Source organism: Dreissena polymorpha, chromosome 13 (assembly GCF_020536995.1).
Source record: "Dreissena polymorpha isolate Duluth1 chromosome 13, UMN_Dpol_1.0, whole genome shotgun sequence".
In the NCBI taxonomy this organism is placed as follows: domain Eukaryota; kingdom Metazoa; phylum Mollusca; class Bivalvia; order Myida; family Dreissenidae; genus Dreissena; species Dreissena polymorpha.
Genome location: NC_068367.1, coordinates 22,866,180 through 22,894,110, shown reverse-complemented (window position 1 = coordinate 22,894,110; position 27,931 = coordinate 22,866,180). Strand labels below are relative to the sequence as shown.

General features: G+C 36.8%; 1 protein-coding gene across 3 annotated transcripts; it reads right to left on the bottom strand.

Moving 5' to 3' along the window:
* Positions 1-3,631: 3,631 nt before the first annotated feature.
* Positions 3,632-14,500, bottom strand: LOC127855116 (leucine-rich repeat protein soc-2-like). 3 transcript variants are annotated; one of them, XM_052390493.1, is made up of 5 exons: positions 14,421-14,500; positions 13,607-14,198; positions 4,325-4,875; positions 3,991-4,164; positions 3,632-3,790 (listed from the first exon to the last, which is right to left on the bottom strand). In XM_052390493.1, exons 1-5 carry the CDS (start codon positions 14,466-14,468, stop codon positions 3,659-3,661), a joined length of 1,497 nt encoding a protein of 498 aa, XP_052246453.1. In that variant the 5' UTR covers positions 14,469-14,500; the 3' UTR covers positions 3,632-3,658. The 3 variants fall into 3 exon arrangements, with proteins under 3 accessions (XP_052246453.1, XP_052246454.1, XP_052246452.1); XM_052390494.1 differs by lacking the exon at positions 13,607-14,198 and having other exon boundaries at positions 4,325-5,467; positions 14,421-14,483; XM_052390492.1 differs by lacking the exons at positions 13,607-14,198; positions 14,421-14,500 and adding an exon at positions 5,690-5,813 and having other exon boundaries at positions 4,325-5,467.
* Between the last annotated feature and the right edge of the window lie 13,431 nt (positions 14,501-27,931).

Genomic DNA, 27,931 nt, shown 5'->3' with positions numbered 1-27,931 from the left:
AGTAACAAATATGATCAGATGCTCTGAATATTTTAATAACAATACATTTGTCAATACTCATCAGAACGCATATGTTATATAAATATGTTATTTTAAATAACTCCATAAGTTAGTACAATTTGAACTCACGCCTACGAAAATCGCATGGCGGCGTCATGTTTACTACAGAGGAGACCCGTTATCAGAGAGCGGATGTCTTTAGGGTTACTTCACGTTCATTAAATGCAACAAAGAACGCTTAATACTCATTCTGATTTTCCGATTGAAGATTGTCACCAGAGACAAGTTGTAATCATTCAAGCTTATATTTTATTTAGCGCTAATTAAAACGAAACATATGTGTTAAACGACCATTTAATAAACAATGTATTCACCTTGGATATTCCCATGCAAGTCGTCGGTTCTTATCAAAAAAGAATAACGAAAATAACATACAAGTTCTATCGTTACGCATCAAGGTTATTACGTGGTTATTACAATTCTCTAAAGAGCGCAACTGATGAATGAATTCCATCTCAATGTCAGATTGACTGTTTTCGAACGACGCAACATGAAAATTTCGGGTCGTAAAGTAATATTATGTCGCAAAATAAGAATCAATTTTAATTGTCTAAAATAACATTGCTTATTCGTTCTGAAGCATATCTTACTCGCAACTAACGAATACAAATTAGAACCGGCTTATATATTTTAGAGTGATTTTCTCAAAAGGATCGGATTCATCGGGTATGGCTGATATAGAAGTAGTAAAACTCCATAAGACGAAGATTATTCGTTCAACTACTTTGCGTTCTTTATTTAAGGAAATTGACACATAGTTTCTCAAAGATAAAACTCAGAAGAAATCACTCGACAAAACCAATGAATAAAACAGAAGTCACTTAACACAACAACTTAATAAAACAGGAGCCACCGCATTGAAACGGTCAATGCCGAGTATATACCATGAAATTGGTTTAAGAATTCAAACGGTCAACAGGTCGAAACATCTACAAGGAATCTACGTAAAATACAAAGCGATTATTATCCATAAATCGTTCGTCATGTCATTCATCATACACGCGCTATGTAAATATCATTTACGTAAATACTTAACCTCCAGAACATGCGTAAGAGGAAAATTTTTCTCGCATCTTTATTGTGTTATATTTCAGAAAAGTAACCACTGAGGACAGTACCATACTATACAAACAGCCCACCAGATAGCAGATTACTGTCTTGAAATGATCGTTGCATGTCATTGGGGTGAACACTAGATTTGTGTAAAGTAGCGTGACTTTTACGATAGATTCTCTCGAATTTCGTATTTGCACGTATTGTTTTGAATGCGACATGTGCACACACTAACAAATACAATCGCCACAGTACAGAATGGCAAATGATGAATATTCAACAAAAAGTGTTTCTTTGTGTAAGTTTGGTCTTAGCAAATTCATCCTATTAATTTTCTTGTGATACGGCAGACGACGCCTTGTTTGTAACCTATAATATCAATTTCTATTTGCAAAACTGTCGATTTTACCTATTATATACTGGGTCAAATATAAAGATGCGCATTTCCTTCACCGGTGAATTCCCTAACAGTCCTCTGTTCTATTTGTCGTGTTCTGGAAAAGACAAATTTAGACATATCTACGTGCCACGACCTAGCAGATATTCGAAACGGTCACCTGTGAAAACTATTTATCTGACACATTGATAACCTAATTCTAAAATCAGTACCTAAATTTAGTGTCATTTCAAGGACGCTACATGATTGCAACGTGAGTTTGAGCACTTTAAGTATTCCTCCAAAACAATTAAATATGAAACTTAAATAGTTGTTGTGTATTGGTGATTGCACATAGAGGATCATATGAAACGTCAAGAACATGTTAACGTGATGTAACCATAAAAATCACACACTGTTTTGGACCTAAACTCGTCTACATTTGTCATCGTCTGTATCGTTTTAGTGATTGACAAACCGAATATTATAATTTTCTATCATGAAATAAAATGTATTTCAACTTTATGTACTGAATTATATTATCAGAGAAATAATAATAATAATAATGCATTGCTTTAAACGTATTTGAAATATTTACAATGGATGCGCTTAACCCTAATTTCAGTATGATGAATCGGCATGCATTTTCGTCTGCTTTACCGATAGAACGTAAATGCAAAAACAGCTGTCAAAAAAGAGAGTAACATCCAGACAATCAAACACATTTTAAATGAGACCGAACCTCTCATATCTTAAGTCTACCAAGGTGCGCAAGTAAACAGATGTTCCCCGGGCAAGTATGGTGGCCTAAATTGCTGTGTGGCCGAAGAAGTCGAACTTCCTCTTTGATTGACCCGAGATAAAGATGTAAGGTCATTTGAACAAGACAGTCTTATCAACTTAGCCGAGACATAGTGGTTCACGAAATTAAATGAGAATCATAAAACTACGTGCAAATCTTGCACAAATGTCTTCTTATACATGTATGGGTCATTCGAAAGGCATTTGAAAGTCTCCAACACACGCAAAAATGTTGTATGTAAATAAATGTTTTTAATCTGTTTCATAATCTCTAGTCCTTTCCTTTAAGCTGAATGAATTGGAAGGTTGATTATGTCTTGCCATTCTCATCCCATTGGTCCTGAACAGATTACCATGCACCTGTCCGTACAGATTGTCATGCAGGCTCGCTCGCAAGTTCCTGCTAGACATGTTCCTCCTGTGGTTATTTCATTCCTGGAGGTTGTGTCCCGTCGTTTCGTCGGTTTCTCCACAGTTGTACGTTTGAAACCGAACGACCGAGAATGTCGTGTGCGTGTGGTGGTTAAATCTGATTTGCCTCTTCACATTTGCAAGATAAATACCTGATTAATACTGGATCGTTAATACTGCATTTATTGTCAAATATGTGCGCAGGTGGTTTGTGAAAGTATTTAAAACTCGCAGTCGTAGTTTGACTGTGATTGTAATACCTTGTTATACAGTATTAAATCTTACACCCTTTACTTAACGCTAGAAACCCATGTCTTCCTAACAACGTATTCTAATACGCATTTAATGAAAATAATACGTTAATACATCTAAAAACGTGTTAATGAATATATGAATAAATTGAAAACAGTTTCGCTTTTTTACGAAACGGATATTTACATGCGAAAACAAAATCTGCGAAAAGAGAAACGAACTATCAAATTTGAAACAATATATATATTAATGAATTTTAATATTTATTACCTAACATAATACTTATACATTTAAAATCGATTTGTTTTAGACAAAATGACTATAACTATATTAAAATTTAATTCTGTATATAAGTGGAAGTCATTACACAAAGTGACGAATTGCATTTGTGTTTATTTTATATTATCGTAACTAATTCGCAAACAAAGGAAAAATAAGAATGCATTTCATGAGAATCATTATTTCAGTGTAGTAAAATATTTTATATTGCAACCAAAACGGCTTTCTCGATTGAGATAACACTTTTGCGAATGACAGTGAGTTTACATGTAAAGGCGTGCACTACTGATATGTAGCGTATAATTACCGCGTATGCTTATAATTATAAAAAACGTAAATAACACTCAGCGCCTTTTACGTTTGATTACCATTTTATTCAGTACTAGTTACACTGCAAATTTTGCAAGTACGGCTTTGTGGCGATTATTAGACGGACACATGTTCCACGCACGTGCCCGTGCATTTGAAGACTTGGTTATCAACGTTGTAGCCAGGGCAACTTGTAAGGCGATGGTTCGCGTAGTCAGTAATGTCCCTATTGATCGTCTCACAGTTACCCTTGAAAACAAACCAGTTAACCGTAAACAGCTTACAGGCAGCTCAGATTCGATATCAAGACATTTTATCCACTGAAATTTAAGCACACGTTTCGCATTGAGTTAAAGTTACTTATACACAATGTATTTGTGTAAACTTCGAAATCAAACTAACAAATAATTGCCTGCAGCATTATAACAGAACATAACGAAAATATGTACCAGGATCTCCAGATGTTTCTCGTTGACTTGGCATTTGTCCATCCAGGATTTCACCCAGGTCATGTCACACGTGCAGTCAATTTTTGCATTTACTAGACTCAGGTGTTCCAGTTTTCTGAGGTTTTTAAATGCCCTGGAGATCTCGGTGAGGAATGTGTTCTCCAGGCTAAAATTCTGAATAATAAACGATTCATCATACTAATAATCAACAAAAGAAACATAATTTAACATGCACATTTATATTCAAAAGTGTTCGTTAATACGCTTGCGTCAGTTGATTATTAATAAACCATTTTGTACTATAATAATATCAAAACAAACAATAATACTGTACCAAAAGACTGTTCAGTCCACAAAGCGAGTTGTCCGAGATGTAAAGCAAAGGGTTTCCGCTCATGTCTAGTTCGCGAAGTTCAAACAGATTCTGCAGGTCTGTGCTCTCTATGCTTCGAATGAGGTTGTTTGACAAATGCAGCTCTTGTAGGTTTTTGAGGTCAGAAATTGCACCCGGAACTCGCTTTAAATCGCAGTCCTTTAGACTCAGCATGGTTACGTTGGCAACCTGCAGGAGCTTGATTGCCTCATCGCTGACAAACTCAAGGTGGTTGCCGTCCAGGGTCAAACTGTTCAGAGAAGTTAATTGCTGAATGCCTTCAGGGAAAGTTGTAAGACTGTCATTCTTCAGACTCAGTACCTTAAGAGTTCCACCGATTGCTGCAAAAGGGAGTGACACCAAACTTGCGTCTCCGAATGGATACTGCAGGTTATCAAGATGAAGCTCTTCTAGATGTGTTAGAGTTGCAATAGCGTATGGCACGGATCCTACGGGAAGATTCTCAATTGTAAGTTTTGTCAACGTCCTTTCAAATCCATGAAATGCACTAGGTGGCCAGTATGGAATGTTTACACCAGCGACCACCAATTCCTTCACTCGATTGAGATGGGACAGACTTTGTGGCCATGAGTTGACAATGCTAGAGCCGAACTTGAACGTAGTGATAGAATCACCAATTTGCTTCATTACTTCGTCAGATAGACCATCAGTGCCACCACGGCCATGACTTCCGGGTGTGAATCCTGGTATTGGGTTCCACCTTAGATCAATTTCAGATATTGCCGTTAAGACGCCGATATCAGCTGGAAGTGAAGTAAGACGGTTGTTCGCCAAATTTAGTCTTTTTAAAGACAGAGTTACTCCCGAGAATGCACCGGCATTAATGGTTCTTATTTCATTGTTAGAAAGATCAACCTCACTTACATTTAGTGCAGCAAAAGAATTGCCAGGTATGCTACTAAGGCTGTTGTTTCTTAGCTCTAAACTTGTCATGGTCGCCCCTACAGACGTAAATGTTGGGATAGCCGTAAGGCGCTGACTGTCACATGTCAGTTTATCAACGGTACAGGCACATTTATGGACACCGATAATAGGGCAGTTTTCCCCATTGATAATCCGAGCTACTAGCAAGGTGAATATTGTCTGAAATAAGATATTATAAATAATACGAAATTAATATTTTAACTTCGTCAATGACATATGACAAATGTTAACATATTATAAAATTGTTTCCGATTAGAAGTAATATAAACGAGTTTATTATATACGAGTCATGTTGTTTTTATTAGTTTTCTTCGGAAAAGTAAACAAAGTAATAAAGGAATGACCAACAACATAAAAAAGCAAAAAAATAATAAAACCTACCGAAAAGATCATTTTGTCTTTTGTGATGAAATCTGAATTCCTTATCATTTTCGTCTAAATACGTTATCGCGGATTCACGTTGTTCTATTTACGACGGGGCTTTTACGTCGTTGAGTGCCAATTGTACAGAATAGTGTAGATGCAGATACTATCCTTTAACAAAAATTGATTATATACACGAAATTTAAGGCTCAATTACACAATTTAAATTATTTAACAACATTCGATTGTCATACAAGATATAAATAAAGAATGAGCTTCGAATCACTTTATTATTTATGATAATATTTCGCTCAAAGGTTTGCGCGTATTGATTATTTTATACACATACTAATTTAATGTACATTTAAATTGTGTACGAAGAACTAATAATCAAAAAATAAAAAATAGCAATAAAAACGTCCGCAAACGAAATAGTAATACGGGCAAAAGCCCGCGAAGCGGGCGTTGACCGTTCATACATATGGGAATTTAGACATAAAATTACGTAAGAATACCACATAAGGATACGTCTCAAAAAAATTTGCCACGCGACATATATTTTCGCGATGCTATTAATGGCCTTGAACAAATCAAAAACACTTTGACATATGCTAAATCACATGTAAATACATACCTCAGGAAAAGTTATATCAATGACATCATAATTGTGTAGCGAATCGCACTAAATATTCTCGCATTATTATTTTTTTTTCGCAACCGTTCCAAAATTAAGTCATTACTCAATTATCTCCCCTGAATGCTCTTCTTCAGTGGGTATAAGCCGAAGACTGGTTCACTACATATAGTGACAGTCTTTACCAAACATAATTTAGGTGAACATAACCCGTCTTTAATATATTGTCGAATCTTAGATTTCTGTCGAATTTATTTGCTTTGATCTTTTCGATATCTTATTGTTATTATTATCCTGACAAATCACAAAGGCTTGTTAAAAAATTATTCGTTTTAAACATTATAGTTGGCATCTCTATTCTTCCAGTATTCTCGCGGTATTTCAATAACGACACCCTACTGTTTATTTGTCAGAATTTGTGACGCATTTTCCATTCGCTCTCAGAAAGAAGTTTTACGTGTGATCATGAGCAATATTCTGGTAAGTCGTCGTTGTTATCCACCAGAAACACATTTATTTTCAAAATTTAAAGATATTCCGATCTACCTTTTTAGTCTTTTAGCTTTAATTTTTAACTTATTTACACCTCGTCTGCTCGCACTTTACCGATATCCCGAAAGGTTACATATCACTATAATTAGTTAAGGCCTCAAACCACAAAATCCGATACCGTTGGATTTTCGTACGACAATCTTACGTAAAAAATCTGCCAGATTCGAAATCAACTAAAAACAAGACACTTATAAATTGTCTGCGTTATTGATCAAATTTTAAGATATTTGTTGGTTTTCCTTTTTTAGAAGCTGTTCTGCGAAGGCAAGAGCTGTGCATCATACAAGCCATTCTATCCAGCAAAACTGACAGTTTTGGTTTACAGATATCAACAAAGAAGGGATTCCTGAACTATCAAAATTTCCAAGCTATACACACAGTTATTATCTGTGGTGATCTTTATTGGTTCTGTTTGTTTACTTGGATGGAACATGTGTGAACTTTTATAGAACTTTGAAAAGTCTATATATGTCTATCTATAAACTAAAATCATCTATGGTATAATAAGATCAGATGTGCAAACAATGTCAAAGGGTTGTTAAATTAACAATTTGAAGGCAATTATGCTGAAAAATTATGAAAGTTCCCATGCAAATTTTGTCTGTATATCGACAAGTGTCTGCCGATAGTTGTCAAACTAGTAATACAAAACTTACCACAAGTATGTAAAAGCACTAAGTACCTGTGATCATTTTTAGTAAGATAGTGTAATTCTAAACAGTAGCAAATACCTTGTTTAGTAAATGCATAATGCAATTAATATGATTTCCATTCTATTGTGTAATTAATAAATTGGTTGTTGCTTGCCAATCCATGATAAATGTTTTATGGCTAGTACAAAAAAAGCAATGTTAATTTTGTAAAAGGTAATACAATAACACCACTTTGTAATTTCATATACGTAAATATTCTTGAAATGTAGGTTAATGACAGTGTTTTAGTTTTACTTATTTTGTAACTATTATTTTATGTGCAAATAAATGATGTGAAGTGTTTTGTATCTCCACACAATACCACATACCTTTTTATATATGTACTGTGTTATGTGTTATTTGAATGTTTAAATAAAAAAATATGGATGATATAACATGATGCATTCTAATATTTGCATTGAAATTGTAACTATAGACAGAGCTCCAGATAAGGGCCGTACAGCCGTAAATACGCCTTTTTCATGAAGATTTACGCATTTATTTTTGAAAACTGGACATACAATAACGGCATTAATATCCATTTTACGCATTTACGAAAACAATCTGGCCGCACCGATACGTCTGCGTCAGCACGGCGTGATTTATTTTATTGGTCCCTAACCTAACAACGCTTTTCGTTAATTTAAATTACCGAAAAGTTGTAGACTGGGTTCATATATTTTTGTCTATTTTGTCGCGTGATTTCCTGTAACTTGTAAATCTGTCAAAAACAATATGTCTGCACGCAATGGAATGTCGGCTTAACCGACAGCGGTTCAAAACAACACTTTGTTGTCATATAATGGTTACATACGGTGTCGTCGAACCATCCTGACATTAAATATGTAAACCCAGAAAAGACATTGTCGCCCCGATATTAAACGATTTGATTGCATCTGTGGCTTAAAACGTTAGAAAACATGATGAGAAACGAATGAGACAGTGCAAAAAGTGTTCATTTACTTAGCTTACTAGTTGGCTTGTGTTTTCTTGTCAAGAAAAATGAAGAAATAGTATTAGTCATTAGTTGTAATGTGTAGTTGTATTTGCATCATAATTCAGAATGGAAAACCTAATACAGTAACTGTTTAAGAAGCTACATATATTTATTATAATTGCTGCAAATGTTTCTGTAAAGTCAGTTATACACCCTTCAATATCCAAGAACACGGGTAGTACAGTACTACCTGTATTTTTGGATATGGTAGTACAGGTACTATTTGAGTTTAAGCGTTACTCCTTTTCTTTCTGCCAGTGGCAGTACCGTTACTAATTTCACAAATCCTTATCTGGAGTTCTGTATAGAGCTAAGTGTATGCAGTTTTGACTGTGATTTTAGAATTGCTACAAAATGGCTAGTTTTTAGTGGCGACAAAATTTAAACTATTAAACAATAGTTTGCGAAAGAAAATTAGAAACCTGCAAGATACCTGTATTTATTAAATATTTTAATTGCGAAACAAGTATGTTGTTATGCTGTTACACATAACTATACATTGATAATAAATAAGAAGACAATTAGTGGAGTTAACGTTTCCCAACAGTAGAAATCATTCTTCTGATGAAGTCAGTGATATACAGAAGAAAGCTCCAGGTATGGCTTTCAATACGTAGTGTGTGTTATTTGACAGTCTAAAATTTATTGGATTAAAAAAATCCTGTCAAATTTGTCAATCAAAATTGATTTGACACATCACATGATTTTGATTATGTTAAATCAGTGTACTGTATGCTAAATGAAACTGCTTAAGCAAGCTGTCAAGTTGAATCGAGACATTTGATGAAACAAACTGTTTCCTGGGTAGGACCAGTACTTAGTGTCTATATGACATACCATGACGTCGAAAGTCTACAAGAAGTACTAGGTAGAACGAGAAATGTACTTCGACGTACAATTTTCACCGACCCTTGAGTGTTAGCCAATCAGAAGACACCTTACGTCTGTTGCTTTTAGAGATATTTGACATTGAACATTATTATTATTATTTATACTGAATCATGCGACTATCGACCGCTAACTCATAGATATTGTGCGTATTTATTAAACATTATTTTTATTATAATTTATACCAAATTATGCGACTATCGACCGCTAACTCATAGATATTGTGCGTATTTATTGACCTGGCGTGGCGGAATTCACCTCTGACTTATGCAAGTTATGGTTATCACAAAATACGACCAACGGGGAGGTTATAATACATTATTTATCCCGTTAATGCTTTGTAACTGTTTGGTTACCGTTGGGAATTTCCTACACAGTAATGCGCTGGACGGTCGTGATACTCCGCCCCGCATGATCAATAAATACTCACAATATGCTGAATAATTTTAATTTTAAAAAGGTAACAATTGAATCTTCTTCAAATTTGTATATAATCTATTTCAATGCATTAAATACTTAAAACTTCTATTTGTTTTTTTTTGCCATTCTGATATTTTTATTCATTTTGTCCTCAATTAAAAAAGAGATTTTAAACATTTATTATGAATAAATCTGAAGGAAAAGCGGCTCAAGAGACTAGTGTTTTGATTGGCTGTTCAGAAAACGTGTACGTAGAAGTACAAACATGTATGTCGAAGTACAAATTGTACTTTGACGTACAAATATATACTTTGAAGTGTATTTTATATTTATGTTGACGTACAATTATTGTACTTCGCCGTACATTTCTCTTTTTTAACTTGTAGGTCTTCTTGACTCAACCCAAATGGTACGCCATAGTATGTCTTTAGGGTTATCTAAAGAATGCTCCCACTTAAGGGTTCAATACAGAAACCTCCCAGTGACTAAGCCAGTTAGCAGACACCCCATCCACTATACCACAGACACCGAACCAGCTATAAATTCCTGTGGCTAGAAAAAAAAAATAAATAAGATGCTAGATCTTTAAGCTTGGAACATGTAACTCGTTTTAAGATTGATTTTTTTGGATGCATTAGATCTACTTAATTATTGCAACAATTATAATATTTTGAACACAATCATGGCGATACATCATTAGTCCCCGACTTCTTGGTGAGAAGGACCGTCGAGGTGACCAACTGGTTGGATGGTGAAACAGATGGAACTTCTGACTGGTTGGTTACCATTACAGTTTGGGCGACGGACTGGTTGGGTTGGCTGTCGGACATTCCGATCAGTTGATTGGGTAGCGTGACAGTCGGGGGGCTGTTGGGTTGTATGAAAGACAGAGTGACCGATGGCCTGTCTAACATGATATTTGGGGCGTCTGTCTGGTTGGGCTGACTGTCCAACGGGGCGACTGACTGTAGGGGTAGTATGACAGTCGGAGTGACGGACTGGCTCGGCTGAATATCCGACGGGGCGCCTGACTGGTTGGGTAGCATTACAGTCGGAGTCACGGACTTGTTGGGCTGACTCTCCGACGGTGCGATGGCAGTCGCAGTGACGGACTGGTTGGGCTGTCTCTCCAACGGGGCGACCGAATTATTTGTTACTAATACCGGTATGTCCACAGATTGGTCGAGTGTGGTGACAGACGGGGTGACTGGTTGGATAGGCAACGTTTCTACACGGGCGGGTGAGGCGCCAGGCTGATTATGATGGCTCACCGAAACATCATTGGCTAGTGACGACGTGAGAAGCTGCTCTCCTGAAAATATTGCACTTGGCTGGAGTTTCATCGAGTGCATCACTTTGGTCGGGTCAAGAGGGAATAGGCCAGATTCGTGGAAACCTTTCACTGCAGCGTCAACCGTGGTACTTGCAGTCCAAGCTTGCTTGAACACTCTCGCAAAATTCTGTTTCGTAACGAACTGACCAACGTTATGGGTTTGCCAGTCGCGCACTGACTGCCGCCATGCTGCCTTAAGTGTGCCAAAAAATCTGAGGTCTAGAGGCTGAATCAAGTGTGATGAGTGTTCAAGTAGACAGTAAAGCTCGATTCCATTTTCAAGGCACGTGTCTGATGCTTTCATTGTGATGTGCGTAGAATGCCCATCTATCAATAACAACACATGTTTCTTTACTTGGCGGGCGTTAATAACAGGTATGAAAACGTTTTTTAGCCAACAAACGAAAACCTCGCAGTCCATCCAACCGTTTTCAGAACGACCAAACGCAGCTTCCTCAAAGCCATCTAAGGGGTCGTATGCGAAGCGTTGGCCAGGGTAGATTATCATTGGCGTTACGAAGTGACCAGAAGCACTTGCTGCTGCCATCACCGTCATCTGAGTCTTGTCCGAGCTGCCAAAATGATATACGACGGGGTCTCCTTTTTTGCAACAACCTTACTATTCTTGTGTGCACACAAAGAGAACCCCGTCTCGTCTGCGTTGTAGATTCTACTAGGATCAAGCAGCAGAGTTTCATCTTTGAGCTCATCCTTAACGTAGCGTTCAAATTCGGCAAACCAACGCTGAATTTTCTCTGTAGTGATGACGGCCCGCTCCTTCCCTAATTGGATAGTTGTGCGGACGGACAAATACGGATGACGCTTAAAAAACCCACGCAACCATTGCCGTCCCGGTTTGTTTTCGAGAAAAGGGGTTTCTCTGCCAGCGTCATTGATAATCTTCTGGACAACCGTACACAGCTCATGCTTGTTCGACCGTAGCCAACCCTACTCATATGGACCACCCAGTTGGCAATTCGTTGCTCTTCGTCAGCACTGAGGACGGTCTTCGCACCGATATGGTCAGTTGCGTACTTCCCACGGACACGATCATTGAGTGTTGTTTTGGGTATTTTATACGTTTTGGAAGCCTGGCCAAGCGTCATTGTACCCGATTTTATTATTTCGACTGCACGACCAACCACTTCTGGGTCGTACTTTCTCCGTTTTGCTTGTAATTGACGACTCATAATATCTAAAATAAAACGAATTCATGTGTCAAGACATGAGCCTTTTATTTTAAGTTTTGGTAATTTATAAAACAATATTCTTGTAAGTTTTTGCTTTATTGCAGTAAACTTCAATGATAAACACTTAAAAAAAAATCGTTCGGAATAATGAACATCGTTTAATATATCGGTTGTAATTCCGAACACTTGATTTTTGCCTTTTTTGTTTGTGGATCTATAAATAAAACATACACACTAGTTGGGAAATGCCTAACTAACAATAGAAAAGCAAAACCTGATCGGGGAAATACTTTAATGACGTCATGTAACCTTAGGAATTAGTGAAGGTGAAATTGAGATTTGCGTAATTCCACTCACTTGACTGGTTGGTGAAACGACTTTCCGAGATTCTTCAAAATTTTAACTTCGTTGCCGCTCAAACATGGACGAAACGGAAAGAGTTAAGTTATGATGTCATAAATATGATGTCATATGTCAGAGTTCATGCTTGAATTATATTGTTTTTAAATGTTTAAATTTTCGTTCGGAATTAGACGCTGTTCGGAAATAGGTACACCCGCTCTACTTAATTATTGCAACAATTATAATATTTTGAACACAATCATGCCCATGTATTTATTAAAAAAACATGGTTATCAAAAAAAAACTTTAAAAGCTTTTGCCCGTAAATTAGGTAGCACCTATAATCATATTAGCTAACAGTATCAATAATTGTTTCTAACGAATATATTGGACAACCTATGCAGAGCCTCCCTTGTAGTGTTTGCTCATGAAAACTAAGTCGTCCATGCAATGTCATGTTTTCTTTCGAGTCATAGTTATGTCAAACAATGCCGAACATTATGGTAATAATGTAGTTGTTCTGAATACGCCGCTTAAAGGGGCCTTTTCACAGATTTTGGCATTTTTTAACTTATTCATTAAATGCTTTATATCGATAAATGTAAACATTGGATCGTAAAAGCTTCAGTAAAAAATCAAGAAAAAAAATAAAAAAAGGAAAAGAACATTACCCGGACCAGGTTTCGAACCAGTGACCCCTGGAGTCCTGCCAGAGTCCTGAAGTAAAAACGCTTTAGCCTACTGAGCTATTCCGCCGATTACACATATTTGATATATTTTATACCTTATATAAGCAATCTTCGTAGTTTCACAAATCACGGATCCTACGGGAAGATTCTCAATTGTAAGTTTTGTCAACGTCCTTTCAAATCCATGAAATGCACTAGGTGGCCAGTATGGAATGTTTACACCAGCGACCACCAATTCCTTCAATCGATTGAGATGGGACAGACTTTGTGGCCATGAGTTGACAATGTTAGAGCCGAACTTGAACGTAGTGATAGAATCACCAATTTGCTTCATTACTTCGTCAGATAGACCATCAGTGCCACCACGGCCATGACTTCCGGGTGTGAATCCTGGTATTGGGTTCCACCTTAGATCAATTTCAGATATTGCCGTTAAGACGCCGATATCAGCTGGAAGTGAAGTAAGACGGTTGTTCGCCAAATTTAGTCTTTTTAAAGACAGAGTTACTCCCGAGAATGCACCGGCATTAATGGTTCTTATTTCATTGTTAGAAAGATCAACCTCACTTACATTTAGTGCAGCAAAAGAATTGCCAGGTATGCTACTAAGGCTGTTGTTTCTTAGCTCTAAACTTGTCATGGTCGCCCCTACAGACGTAAATGTTGGGATAGCCGTAAGGCGCTGACTGTCACATGTCAGTTTATCAACGGTACAGGCACATTTATGGACACCGATAATAGGGCAGTTTTCCCCATTGATAATCCGAGCTACTAGCAAGGTGAATATTGTCTGAAATAAGATATTATAAATAATACGAAATTAATATTTTAACTTCGTCAATGACATATGACAAATGTTAACATATTATAAAATTGTTTCCGATTAGAAGTAATATAAACGAGTTTATTATATACGAGTCATGTTGTTTTCATTAGTTTTCTTCGGAAAAGAAAACAAAGTAATAAAGGAATGACCAACAACATAAAAAAGCAAAAAAATAATAAAACCTACCGAAAAGATCATTTTGTCTTTTGTGATGAAATCTGAATTCCTTATCATTTTCGTCTAAATAAGTTATCGCGGATTCACGTTGTTCTATTTACGACGGGGCTTTTACGTCGTTGAGTGCCAATTGTACAGAATAGTGTAGATGCAGATACTATCCTTTAACAAAAATTGATTATATACACGAAATTTAAGGCTCAATTACACAATTTAAATTATTTAACAACATTCGATTGTCATACAAGATATAAATAAAGAATGAGCTTCGAATCACTTTATTATTTATGATAATATTTCGCTCAAAGGTTTGCGCGTATTGATTATTTTATACACATACTAATTTAATGTACATTTAAATTGTGTTCGAAGAACTAATAATCAAAAAATAAAAAATAGCAATAAAAACGTCCGCAAACGAAATAGTAATACGGGCAAAAGCCCGCGAAGCGGGCGTTGACCGTTCATACATAAGGGAATTTAGACATAAAATTACGTAAGAATACCACATAAGGATACGTCTCAAAAAAATTTGCCACGCGACATATATTTTCGCGATGCTATTTATGGCCTTGAACAAATCAAAAACACTTTGACATATGCTAAATCACATGTAAATACATACCTCAGGAAAAGTTATATCAATGACATCATTATTGTGTAGCGAATCGCACTAAATATTCTCGCATTATTTTTTTTTCTTCGCAACCGTTCCAAAATTAAGTCATTACTCAATTATCTCCCCTGAATGCTCTTCTTCAGTGGGTATAAGCCGAAGACTGGTTCACTACATATAGTGACAGTCTTTACCAAACATAATTTAGGTGAACATAACCCGTCTTTAATATATTGTCGAATCTTAGATTTCTGTCGAATTTTTTTGCTTTGATCTTTTCGATATCTTATTGTTATTATTATCCTGACAAATCACAAAGGCTTGTTAAAAAATTATTTGTTTTAAACATTATAGTTGGCATCTCTATTCTTCCAGTATTCTCGCGGTATTTCAATAACGACACCCTACTGTTTATTTGTCAGAATTTGTGACGCATTTTCCATTCGCTCTCAGAAAGAAGTTTTACGTGTGATCATGAGCAATATTCTGGTAAGTCGTCGTTGTTATCCACCAGAAACACATTTATTTTCAAAATTTAAAGATATTCCGATCTACCTTTTTAGTCTTTTAGCTTTAATTTTTAACGTATTTACACCTCGTCTGCTCGCACTTTACCGATATCCCGAAAGGTTACATATCACTATAATTAGTTAAGGCCTCAAACCACAAAATCCGATACCGTTGGATTTTCGTACGACAATCTTACGTAAAAAATCTGCCAGATTCGAAATCAACTAAAAACAAGACACTTATAAATTGTCTGCGTTATTGATCAAATTTTAAGATATTTGTTGGTTTTCCTTTTTTAGAAGCTGTTCTGCGAAGGCAAGAGCTGGGCATCATACAAGCCATTCTATCCAGCAAAACTGACAGTTTTGGTTTACAGATATCAACAAAGAAGGGATTCCTGAACTATCAAAATTTCCAAGCTATACACACAGTTATTATCTGTGGTGATCTTTATTGGTTCTGTTTGTTTACTTGGATGGAACATGTGTGAACTTTTATAGAACTTTGAAAAGTCTATATATGTCTATCTATAAACTAAAATCATCTATGGTATAATAAGATCAGATGTGCAAACAATGTCAAAGGGTTGTTAAATTAACAATTTGAAGGCAATTATGCTGAAAAAATATGAAAGTTCCCATGCAAATTTTGTCTGTATATCGACAAGTGTCTGCCGATAGTTGTCAAACTAGTAATACAAAACTTACCACAAGTATGTAAAAGCACTAAGTACCTGTGATCATTTTTAGTAAGATAGTGTAATTCTAAACAGTAGCAAATACCTTGTTTAGTAAATGCATAATGCAATTAATATGATTTCCATTCTATTGTGTAATTAATAAATTGGTTGTTGCTTGCCAATCCATGATAAATGTTTTATGGCTAGTACAAAAAAGCAATGTTAATTTTGTAAAAGGTAATACAATAACACCACTTTGTAATTTCATATACGTAAATATTCTTGAAATGTAGGTTGATGACAGTGTTTTAGTTTTACTTATTTTGTAACTATTATTTTATGTGCAAATAAATGATGTGAAGTGTTTTGTATCTCCACACAATACCACATACCTTTTTATATATGTACTGTGTTATGTGTTATTTGAATGTTTAAATAAAAAAATATGGATGATATAACATGATGCATTCTAATATTTGCATTGAAATTGTAACTATAGACAGAGCTCCAGATAAGGGCCGTACAGCCGTAAATACGCCTTTTTCATGAAGATTTACGCATTTATTTTTGAAAACTGGACATACAATAACGGCATTAATATCCATTTTACGCATTTACGAAAACAATCTGGCCGCACCGATACGTCTGCGTCAGCACGGCGTGATTTATTTTATTGGTCCCTAACCTAACAACGCTTTTCGTTAATTTAAATTACCGAAAAGTTGTAGACTGGGTTCATATATTTTTGTCTATTTTGTCGCGTGATTTCCTGTAACTTGTAAATCTGTCAAAAACAATATGTCTGCACGCAATGGAATGTCGGCTTAACCGACAGCGGTTCAAAACAACACTTTGTTGTCATATAATGGTTACATACGGTGTCGTCGAACCATCCTGACATTAAATATGTAAACCCAGAAAAGACATTGTCGCCCCGATATTAAACGATTTGATTGCATCTGTGGCTTAAAACGTTAGAAAACATGATGAGAAACGAATGAGACAGTGCAAAAAGTGTTCATTTACTTAGCTTACTAGTTGGCTTGTGTTTTCTTGTCAAGAAAAATGAAGAAATAGTATTAGTCATTAGTTGTAATGTGTAGTTGTATTTGCATCATAATTCAGAATGGAAAACCTAATACAGTAACTGTTTAAGAAGCTACATATATTTAATATAATTGCTGCAAATGTTTCTGTAGAGTCAGTTATACACCCTTCAATATTCACGAACACGGGTAGTACAGTACTACCTGTATTTTTGGATATGGTAGTACAGGTACTATTTGAGTTTAAGCGTTACTCCTTTTCTTTCTGCCAGTGGCAGTACCGTTACTAATTTCACAAATCCTTATCTGGAGCTCTGTATAGAGCTAAGTGTATGCAGTTTAGACTGTGATTTTAGAATTGCTACAAAATGGCTAGTTTTTAGTGGCGACAAAATTTAAACTATTAAACAATAGTTTGCGAAAGAAAATTAGAAACCTGCAAGATACCTGTATTTATTAAATATTTTAATTGCGAAACAAGTATGTTGTTATGCTGTTACACATAACTATACATTGATAATAAATAAGAAGACAATTAGTGGAGTTAACGTTTCCCAACAGTAGAAATCATTCTTCTGATGAAGTCAGTGATATACAGAAGAAAGCTCCAGGTATGGCTTTCAAAACGTAGTGTGTGTTATTTGACAGTCTAAAATTTATTGGATTAAAAAAATCCTGTCAAATTTGTCAATCAAAATTGATTTGACACATCACATGATTTTGATTATGTTAAATCAGTGTACTGTATGCTAAATGCAACTGCTTAAGCAAGCTGTCAAGTTGAATCGAGACATTTGATGAAACAAACTGTTTCCTGGGTAGGACCAGTACTTATCTATATGACGTACCATGACGTCGAAAGTCTACAAGAAGTACTAGGTAGAACGAGAAATGTACTTCGACGTACAATTTTCACCGACCCTTGAGTGTTAGCCAATCAGAAGACACCTTACGTCTGTTGCTTTTAGAGATATTTGACATTGAACATTATTATTATTATTTATACTGAATCATGCGACTATCGACCGCTAACTCATAGATATTGTGCGTATTTATTAAACATTATTATTATTATAATTTATACCAAATTATGCGACTATCGACCGCTAACTCATAGATATTGTGCGTATTTATTGACCTGGCGTGGCGGAATTCACCTCTGACTTATGCAAGTTATGGTTATCACAAAATACGACCAACGGGGAGGTTATAATACATTATTTATCCCGTTAATGCTTTGTAACTGTTTGGTTACCGTTGGGAATTTCCTACACAGTAATGCGCTGGACGGTCGTGATACTCCGCCCCGCATGATCAATAAATACTCACAATATGCTGAATAATTTTAATTTTAAAAAGGTAACAATTGAATCTTCTTCAAATTTGTATATAATCTATTTCAATGCATTAAATACTTAAAACTTCTATTTGTTTTTTTTTGCCATTCTGATATTTTTATTCATTTTGTCCTCAATTAAAAAAGAGATTTTAAACATTTATTATGAATAAATCTGAAGGAAAAGCGGCTCAAGAGACTAGTGTTTTGATTGGCTGTTCAGAAAACGTGTACGTAGAAGTACAAACATGTATGTCGAAGTACAAATTGTACTTTGACGTACAAATATATACTTTGAAGTGTATTTTATATTTATGTTGACGTACAATTATTGTACTTCGCCGTACATTTCTCTTTTTTAACTTGTAGGTCTTCTTGACTCAACCCAAATGGTACGCCATAGTATGTCTTTAGGGTTATCTAAAGAATGCTCCCACTTAAGGGTTCAATACAGAGACCTCCCAGTGACTAAGCCAGTTAGCAGACACCCCATCCACTATACCACAGACACCGAACCAGCTATAAATTCCTGTGGCTAGAAAAAAAAAAATAAGATGCTAGATCTTTAAGCTTGGAACATGTAACTCGTTTTAAGATTGATTTTTTTGAATGCATTAGATCTACTTAATTATTGCAACAATTATAATATTTTGAACACAATCATGGCGATACATCATTAGTCCCCGACTTCTTGGTGAGAAGGACCGTCGAGGTGACCAACTGGTTGGATGGTGAAACAGATGGAACTTCTGACTGGTTGGTTACCATTACAGTTTGGGCGACGGACTGGTTGGGTTGGCTGTCGGACATTCCGATCAGTTGATTGGGTAGCGTGACAGTCGGGGGGCTGTTGGGTTGTATGAAAGACAGAGTGACCGATGGCCTGTCTAACATGATATTTGGGGCGTCTGTCTGGTTGGGCTGACTGTCCAACGGGGCGACTGACTGTAGGGGTAGTATGACAGTCGGAGTGACGGACTGGCTCGGCTGAATATCCGACGGGGCGCCTGACTGGTTGGGTAGCATTACAGTCGGAGTCACGGACTTGTTGGGCTGACTCTCCGACGGTGCGATGGCAGTCGCAGTGACGGACTGGTTGGGCTGTCTCTCCAACGGGGAGACCGAATTATTTGTTACTAATACCGGTATGTCCACAGATTGGTCGAGTGTGGTGACAGACGGGGTGACTGGTTGGATAGGCAACGTTTCTACACGGGCGGGTGAGGCGCCAGGCTGATTATGATGGCTCACCGAAACATCATTGGCTAGTGACGACGTGAGAAGCTGCTCTCCTGAAAATATTGCACTTGGCTGGAGTTTCATCGAGTGCATCACTTTGGTCGGGTCAAGAGGGAATAGGCCAGATTCGTAGAAACCTTTCACTGCAGCGTCAACAGTGGTACTTGCAGTCCAAGCTTGCTTGAACACTCTCGCAAAATTCTGTTTCGTAACGAACTGACCAACGTTATGGGTTTGCCAGTCGCGCACTGACTGCCGCCATGCTGCCTTAAGTGTGCCAAAAAATCTGAGGTCTAGAGGCTGAATCAAGTGTGATGAGTGTTCAAGTAGACAGTAAAGCTCGATTCCATTTTCAAGGCACGTGTCTGATGCTTTCATTGTGATGTGCGTAGAATGCCCATCTATCAATAACAACACATGTTTCTTTACTTGGCGGGCGTTAATATCAGGTATGAAAACGTTTTTTAGCCAACAAACGAAAACCTCGCAGTCCATCCAACCGTTTTCAGAACGACCAAAACGCAGCTTCCTCAAAGCCATCTAAGGGGTCGTATGCGAAGCGTTGGCCAGGGTAGATTATCATTGGCGTTACGAAGTGACCAGAAGCACTTGCTGCTGCCATCACCGTCATCTGAGTCTTGTCCGAGCTGCAAAAATGATATAGGACGGGGTCTCCTTTTTTGCAACAACCTTACTATTCTTGTGTGCACACAAAGAGAACCCCGTCTCGTCTGCGTTGTAGATTCTACTAGGATCAAGCAGCAGAGTTTCATCTTTGAGCTCATCCTTAACGTAGCGTTCAAATTCGGCAAACCAACGCTGAAATTTCTCTGTAGTGATGACGGCCCGCTCCTTCCCTAATAACCCACGCAACCATTGCCGTCCCGGTTTGTTTTCGAGAAAAGGGGTTTCTCTGCCAGCGTCATTGATAATCTTCTGGACAACCGTACACAGCTCATGTCTTGTTCGACCGTAGCCAACCCTACTCATATGGACCACCCAGTTGGCAATTCGTTGCTCTTCGTCAGCACTGAGGACGGTCTTCGCACCGATATGGTCAGTTGCGTACTTCCAACGGACACGATCATGGAGTGTTGTTTTGGGTATTTTATACGTTTTGGAAGCCTGGCCAAGCGTCATTGTACCCGATTTTATTATTTCGACTGCACGACCAACCACTTCTGGGTCGTACTTTCTACGTTTTGCTTGTAATTGACGACTCATAATATCTAAAATAAAACGAATTATTGTGTCAAGACATGAGCCTTTTATTTTAAGTTTTGGTAATTTATAAAACAATATTCTTGTAAGTTTTTGCTTTATTGCAGTAAACTTCAATGATAAACACTAAAAAAAAAATCGTTCGGAATAATGAACATCGTTTAATATATCGGTTGTAATTCCGAACACTTGATTTTTGCCTTTTTTGTTTGTGGATCTATAAATAAAACATACACACTAGTTGGAAAATGCCTAACTAACAATAGAAAAGCAAAACCTGATCGGGGAAATACTTTAATGACGTCATGTAACCTTAGGAATTAGTGAAGGTGAAATTGAGATTTGCGTAATTCCACTCACTTGACTGGTTGGTGAAACGACTTTCCGAGATTCTTCAAAATTTTAACTTCGTTGCCGCTCAAACATGGACGAAACGGAAAGAGTTAAGTTATGATGTCATAAATATGATGTCATATGTCAGAGTTCATGCTTGAATTATATTGTTTTTTAATGTTTAAATTTTCGTTCGGAATTAGACGCTGTTCGGAAATAGGTACACCCGCTCTACTTAATTATTGCAACAATTATAATATTTTGAACACAATCATGCCCATGTATTTATTAAAAAAACATGGTTATCAAAAAAAAAACTTTAAAAGCTTTTGCCCGTAAATTAGGTAGCACCTATAATCATATTAGCTAACAGTATCAATAATTGTTTCTAACGAATATATTGGACAACCTATGCAGAGCCTCCCTTGTAGTGTTTGCTCATGAAAACTAAGTCGTCCATGCAATGTAATGTTTTCTTTCGAGTCATAGTTATGTCAAACAATGCCGAACATTATGGTAATAATGTAGTTGTTCTGAATACGCCGCTTAAAGGGGCCTTTTCACAGATTTTGGCATTTTTTAACTTATTCATTAAATGCTTTATATCGATAAATGTAAACATTGGATCGTAAAAGCTCCAGTAAAAAATCAAGAAAAAAAATAAAAAAAGGAAAAGAACATTACCCGGACCAGGTTTCGAACCAGTGACCCCTGGAGTCCTGCCAGAGTCCTGAAGTAAAAACGCTTTAGCCTACTGAGCTATTCCGCCGATTACACATATTTGATATATTTTACACCTTATATAAGCAATCTTCGTAGTTTCACAAAATTTAACGACAAAAACAGAACTCTCCAAATTATTCAATCGTTTCGCGTTGCAACGCTTTATAATTTTTAGGTTTTAAAATCGTCAAAAGATGCATATAATGGCTATATTAGACCATGGTAAATGTTCAGTATTACTGTTTCCTCACAAATATCATAACTTAAACGAAAATTTGCGAATCTGAAACAACTTTTTTCAATTTTGTCAATTTACCAAAGCGTGAAAAGATCCCTTTAAGACGGTAGTTAAAATGTGGAACAGCTGGAATTCAATTGTTTCCTTCAACCAAAACGGTGTACCAAACAAGGCTACCATTCTTTTCAACAATGTTGACATCATATCGTCCAGTCACCTGTTTCGGTCGGTCATCTATTTCGGTCGAGGGTAGATTTATTGCTCGTGCGCTCAATCCAAGTGACGAATGACGTCATCGTTTTGTGTGGACATAGCAAATGTCAACATCGACGGCTACTCGAAGTGTTTATCAAAAAATAAGGACATAACCAGTACAGATTTTAATCTGAATTGATTACCATCGACATTTTGATCATTTTTGCTATTACTTTTATGCTCTTTTTACAAAAATATCATCAACATACAGACACTTCGTTTACTATTTTAATGTAACTGTTAGGACAACCCTCGCCGAAATATTTAGGTCGGAGTCGATCGACCGAAACAGGTGACGCAGAACACAACTTTCCTCGTATGTTTTCATAGCAGAATCTCGATGTTATGGAAAAAAGGGGAAGCACTTAAACGATCTCAATAGATGAATTGATGGACTGTAAATAAGTCTTGCTGTCCGTATTTTTTATTTTGCCGACTTTATTGTATTAAATCTAAAATATTTTCGATTATTTGTTACATCGACCGAAACAGGTAAATCGAGGATACGAAAAACAAATACTGGAAATTTAATTTCAAGGTATTCGATCCAGAAAGTGTTAAGTAGAATCAACTGGAGCCGTGTTTTGAATAAACATTGGGTAAGTGAATTTTTAAAAAAATGTATCAATATTTTTTTATATATATAACTGTATGCACAGAAAATGAAATGTGCAATAATCTGATACGTATAGACAATACCGTTAATATCCCCTTTAAGATCGATCCTATGGTGAATCTTTAACTTGGCTTATAAATTTACTTTTGTTGGTTGCAAAAACTTTGCAGCTTAAAACATTCAACTTAAAAAAGATAAAAGGTATACGGTTGCAAGGCTATTTTGGGCAGATTATTGGTTGAATATACGATTATTGGTTGAATATACGATTATTGGTTGGATATACGAATAAATGTCATTTTGGCATTTATTCTTTAGATTAACATTACACGGACTGTTCAGGAAAGTTGTACTCCGTATGAAAAAGAGGCTCTTACATTTTCATAACTAAAATTACAATTTTATTGGTTGATTTATATGCGTTTTAGTCAACCGCTTCCTCAAATGATAAAAAAAGAAAAACAGAAAAGAACGAAACTCAAAATGAACAATATTGGATATCTCTAGTGTTGTTATGAATTGTTATCACCGAAATGGTACAAACATGTCAAAAACAATTGCATATGCAATCTATGTTTTGTTTCAAACAAGTGTATTAGGACAATCCCCAAGATGAGCTACCCAGATGAACACGTGGAGCTAACACACTGGGTCTGGCGGGAATAGTTAGGACAGTTTGGGATGAGTGCCCTCAGATAGTCGGCGACATCAGAATCTATTGTCTCGCAGGACCGGCTATCTTCAGGTTAGTGTTGCAGACCTCCATGAACTGTTTCAGCCAGACGATGTTGCAGGTACATTCTATTTTGTTTAGCGGAAGCGTAAGAGTCGTAAGATTCCTGAGAAATCGTATTGCTTCGGGCATTGTCTTGATGTTGGAATCCATGATGTCAAGTTTTTGCAAGCACCTCAGATCCTTAAAGGTTTCGTTGGCAATGAACTCCAACGGATTTCGTGTGACAATTAGGTGTTGAAGCCTCCCCATATTGTTGAAATCGCTGTTTTCAAAGCTTCGAATTTGATTGTCATTAAAGTCGAGTGATTTAAGATTGGTTAGCTTCGACAAAGCACTTGGTACTCTGGACAATGAACAGTTTTGAAGGCTCAAGTCGTGTATAGGTGTTCCAACAGCAACAGCTACCGATGAGTCACTCACAAACGCCAGTCTATTGGAATCCAGAACAAGAGTGCGTACATTGCGAAGGAAGCGTAACAGAGAAGGGAAGTAAATCAGGTTGTCATCGACTAGGGATACGAACTGAAGATTGGTCAGGGTGTCATTGCTCAGTGATGTAATAAGTATACCGGAGTCGCCGATGGCATGGTTGTGATCAAAGTATAGCCTATCCAGAAAACGAAGTATCGATAACGCAAATGGCAGAGCAATCAACTGCGTATGCTGTATTGACAGAGTTGTGACTGAGTGTCCCTTCAAAGCCATGGAACGCTGTAGGAGGAAGTGTATAGAATAATCCTCCAGTTATTTTCAGCAATTGCAGGGATTGCAAGTGTCGCAAGCTCACGAGTCATTGCCGAAGAACATCCGAACCAAAGTGTAACGCGTAGTGTCTCCGATTTCATACACGGTATGCTCATCAAAACCGTCCTCATCGATCGGATTATTCGATACATCAATATTCAATATAGTGCTCAATACACCAAGGGATGACGGAAATCTTGTGAAGTTGTTGAATGCAAGATTAACACGTGTTATCTTTCCGTCGACACCTCCGAGCGCGTGTTCGTCTATAAAACGTATGCTATTGTTGTTGAGAAATACAGTCGACTGATTGGGAATGTTCTTGAATGCGTCGGCAGGTATAGTTTTGATAAAATTGTTCTCTAAATTCAATTTAGTATAGACGTGATTGACAGGTTGGAAAAAAGGAACACTGGTCAAACCTCTCTCATGACATTCTATGATGTGGTCCGAACAACTACACACAGCCGTGTTTGGGCAAGCTGGGAACTGTCCACGAGCGCACATAATTATTAGGCACACGAGAGCACATCGGATGCCTGCCTGCGAACAACAAAAAAAATTTTGTGTCAAACATTTTATCTAACAAATAGAATATCGGCTTTTGCAGATAGGAAATTTCAGAATATGATAGTATTGCAAAAGAAATACATACAATTAAACTTACCGTTTCCTTCATGTCGTTTACTGATGCAAATAGAAAGACAGAATAATCAAGTGCAATTTATGACTTCAGATTATATACACCAACTGATCAGAACGAAAAAAACAACCGACATATCACACTTAGATACGGTATCTGGGTGCTTATAGATTTCGAGCACCTGTCATCTTGTTGAATTGATATCGCGCGTTGTGAGCTGTTTTTAACGTGAATCCGGTAGGAACAAGATCAGCGCTAAATAACATACAATTATTATAGCTGAAATGAAATTCTAATTCGGAGGTTTACATGTGGTACCTAAAGGGACGACGTGTTTGTTTCAACGCACATGATTACCATCGACAAGTTATATAGCTTAAAGGGAGTAGACATTTGTAATAGACGACTAAGCATATACATTGTGTTAATATACATGTATTTCTGTGTAACACAAATTTGAACTCATACAAATATCGATTATGACAGTGAAAGTAACCGTTTTAAATAGCTAACATCCGTATGTCATCAATTAATCTCTATAACCAACCTCGGCAAAGACTCTCTTGTTATCATCCGGCGGACCTTTATTTTACAGTCCATTTGAGAAAAAAAACGCACATACATGACGTATGATATAAACCTTTAAGCTTTTGTCAACGCCTAGGAAGTAAATGAGTATGAACCAGTCATGTAGATAATCGATAAAAACAAAACGCACACGTGTAAATAAACATAAACTTTAAAAAAGTGCTATCAAAATTATTCCCAATAAGGATATATCAATTTAATTCATTTACAATTTAATTAATGAATGGTTTATATTGGACTTCCAAAGTGTTATTATTATTCATCCCCCGATAGTCAAAGCTAGAAATACACTGGGTACATAGTTTCTGGCAAATGTTTATAGCAAAAAAATGCTATCACTATATTCATCTCTGAAACTTAAATTCCTATAGATTGGACATTTGGTATTAAAAACGCTATTGCGATCCTCACTAAATTTGTTTGAAACCCTTAACAATGCCCCTAGGGCCGAAATTAGCCATTTCTTGGGTGTAATTTGTCTCCCAAATACTCTTATTAACAATATTTACAACCATATCATTCTCTCAAATGAACAATATTAGAGTTGTCGGTATTTAAAAATACAAATGTCACAAATTATGCCCACTCGAATTAAATGTTATCATACCCCTGTGGAAACATGGTTTATATCGCCCCATTAGTGCAAAAAGGCACAATGTCCCTTCTGTTTTCAATGTCACATGGTACCTGTTTGCATCAAAGGGGCGATATACAATTGAATTGGAAAACGACCATTATAACGTCTCCTCTGAAATTGAAAGAAACGGGGCTTTAATATTCAGCATGTGATATAGTTGCCATCTTCTTCAAGTATCCAAAAGATGAGCATGAAGTCAAAATTAGCCCGATCTTGGACTTAAATTTGTTTTAAATGTATACATGTATACATTAAAAACGTTTAAAGTGTACGTATCCAAACTTTAATGTTGAGTTATTTGCTATTTGGTATTCAGCGTAAGTGGACCTGTATGAGATTTATTAAAATTATACCTCTGGTGTCAAAACTGGAAACAGCATAGGGTCGCATGGTTAATTTAAACTTTATAACCTCTCCCACGGTTTTTAACACCACACCACTTTATTATGTCATTGGCTTTAAAACGGGTCACATTCAGGGTTTTATATAGACTGTATAACTATAATAAACTTTTAATTAAATGCAACTTAATAAGCAAAATAACATGTCTGGTATCAGGAACATTTCACTCGTGCGATCTAGTATCGTCTTGGTCCCATGGTTTGTGTATGCGTCTAGATATGCGGGTTACAAGCGGCTGTAAGATTCACTAGATAAGACGAAACACCCGTTACTGTTTACTACGGAATACCGTTAGGGCCATCGTGGTTACAAATTAAAATCCAGAAGGCGACAATGCGATAGTACGATGGCGACAATGGGATAGTACGATGGCGACATTCGATAGTACGATGGCGACAATGCGATAGTGCGATAATACGATGACAAAAGTGCGATATTACGATGACAAAAGTGCGACAATACGATGGCGACAGTGCGATAGCACGATGGCGACAAATGCGATAGTGCGATAATACGATGACGACAGTGCGACAATACAATTTCGACAATGCGATAATACGATGGCGACATTTTGACAATACGATGGCGACAGTGCGATAGTACGATGGCGACAATGTGACAATGCGATAGTGCGATAATACGATGCCGACAGTGCGACAATACGATGGCGACAATGCGATAGTACGATGGCGACAATGCGACAACGCAACAGTACGATGGCGACAGTACGATATGACTATCGCATTGTCGCCAACGTACTGTTGCGTTGTCGCATTGTCGCCATCGTACTATCTCAGTGTCGCCATCGTACTATCGCGTTGTCGCATTATCGCAATCGTACTATCGCATTGTCGCCATCGTACTATCGAACTATCGCATTGTCGCCCTCTGGATTTTAATGTGTAACCACGATGGCACTAACGGTATTCCGTAGTTTACAGACCAAACATGTTATGTC

Coding starts and splice junctions, on each gene's coding strand:
- LOC127855116 (XM_052390493.1), bottom strand. CDS start 14,468: ATGATAAGGAATTCAGATTTCATCACAAAAGACAAAATGATCTTTTCG. Junction 14,199..14,420: donor AAGACAAAATGATCTTTTCG/GTAGGTTTTATT, acceptor ATCTTATTTCAG/ACAATATTCACCTTGCTAGT. Junction 3,791..3,990: donor AGAAACATCTGGAGATCCTG/GTACATATTTTC, acceptor TTTGTTTTCAAG/GGTAACTGTGAGACGATCAA.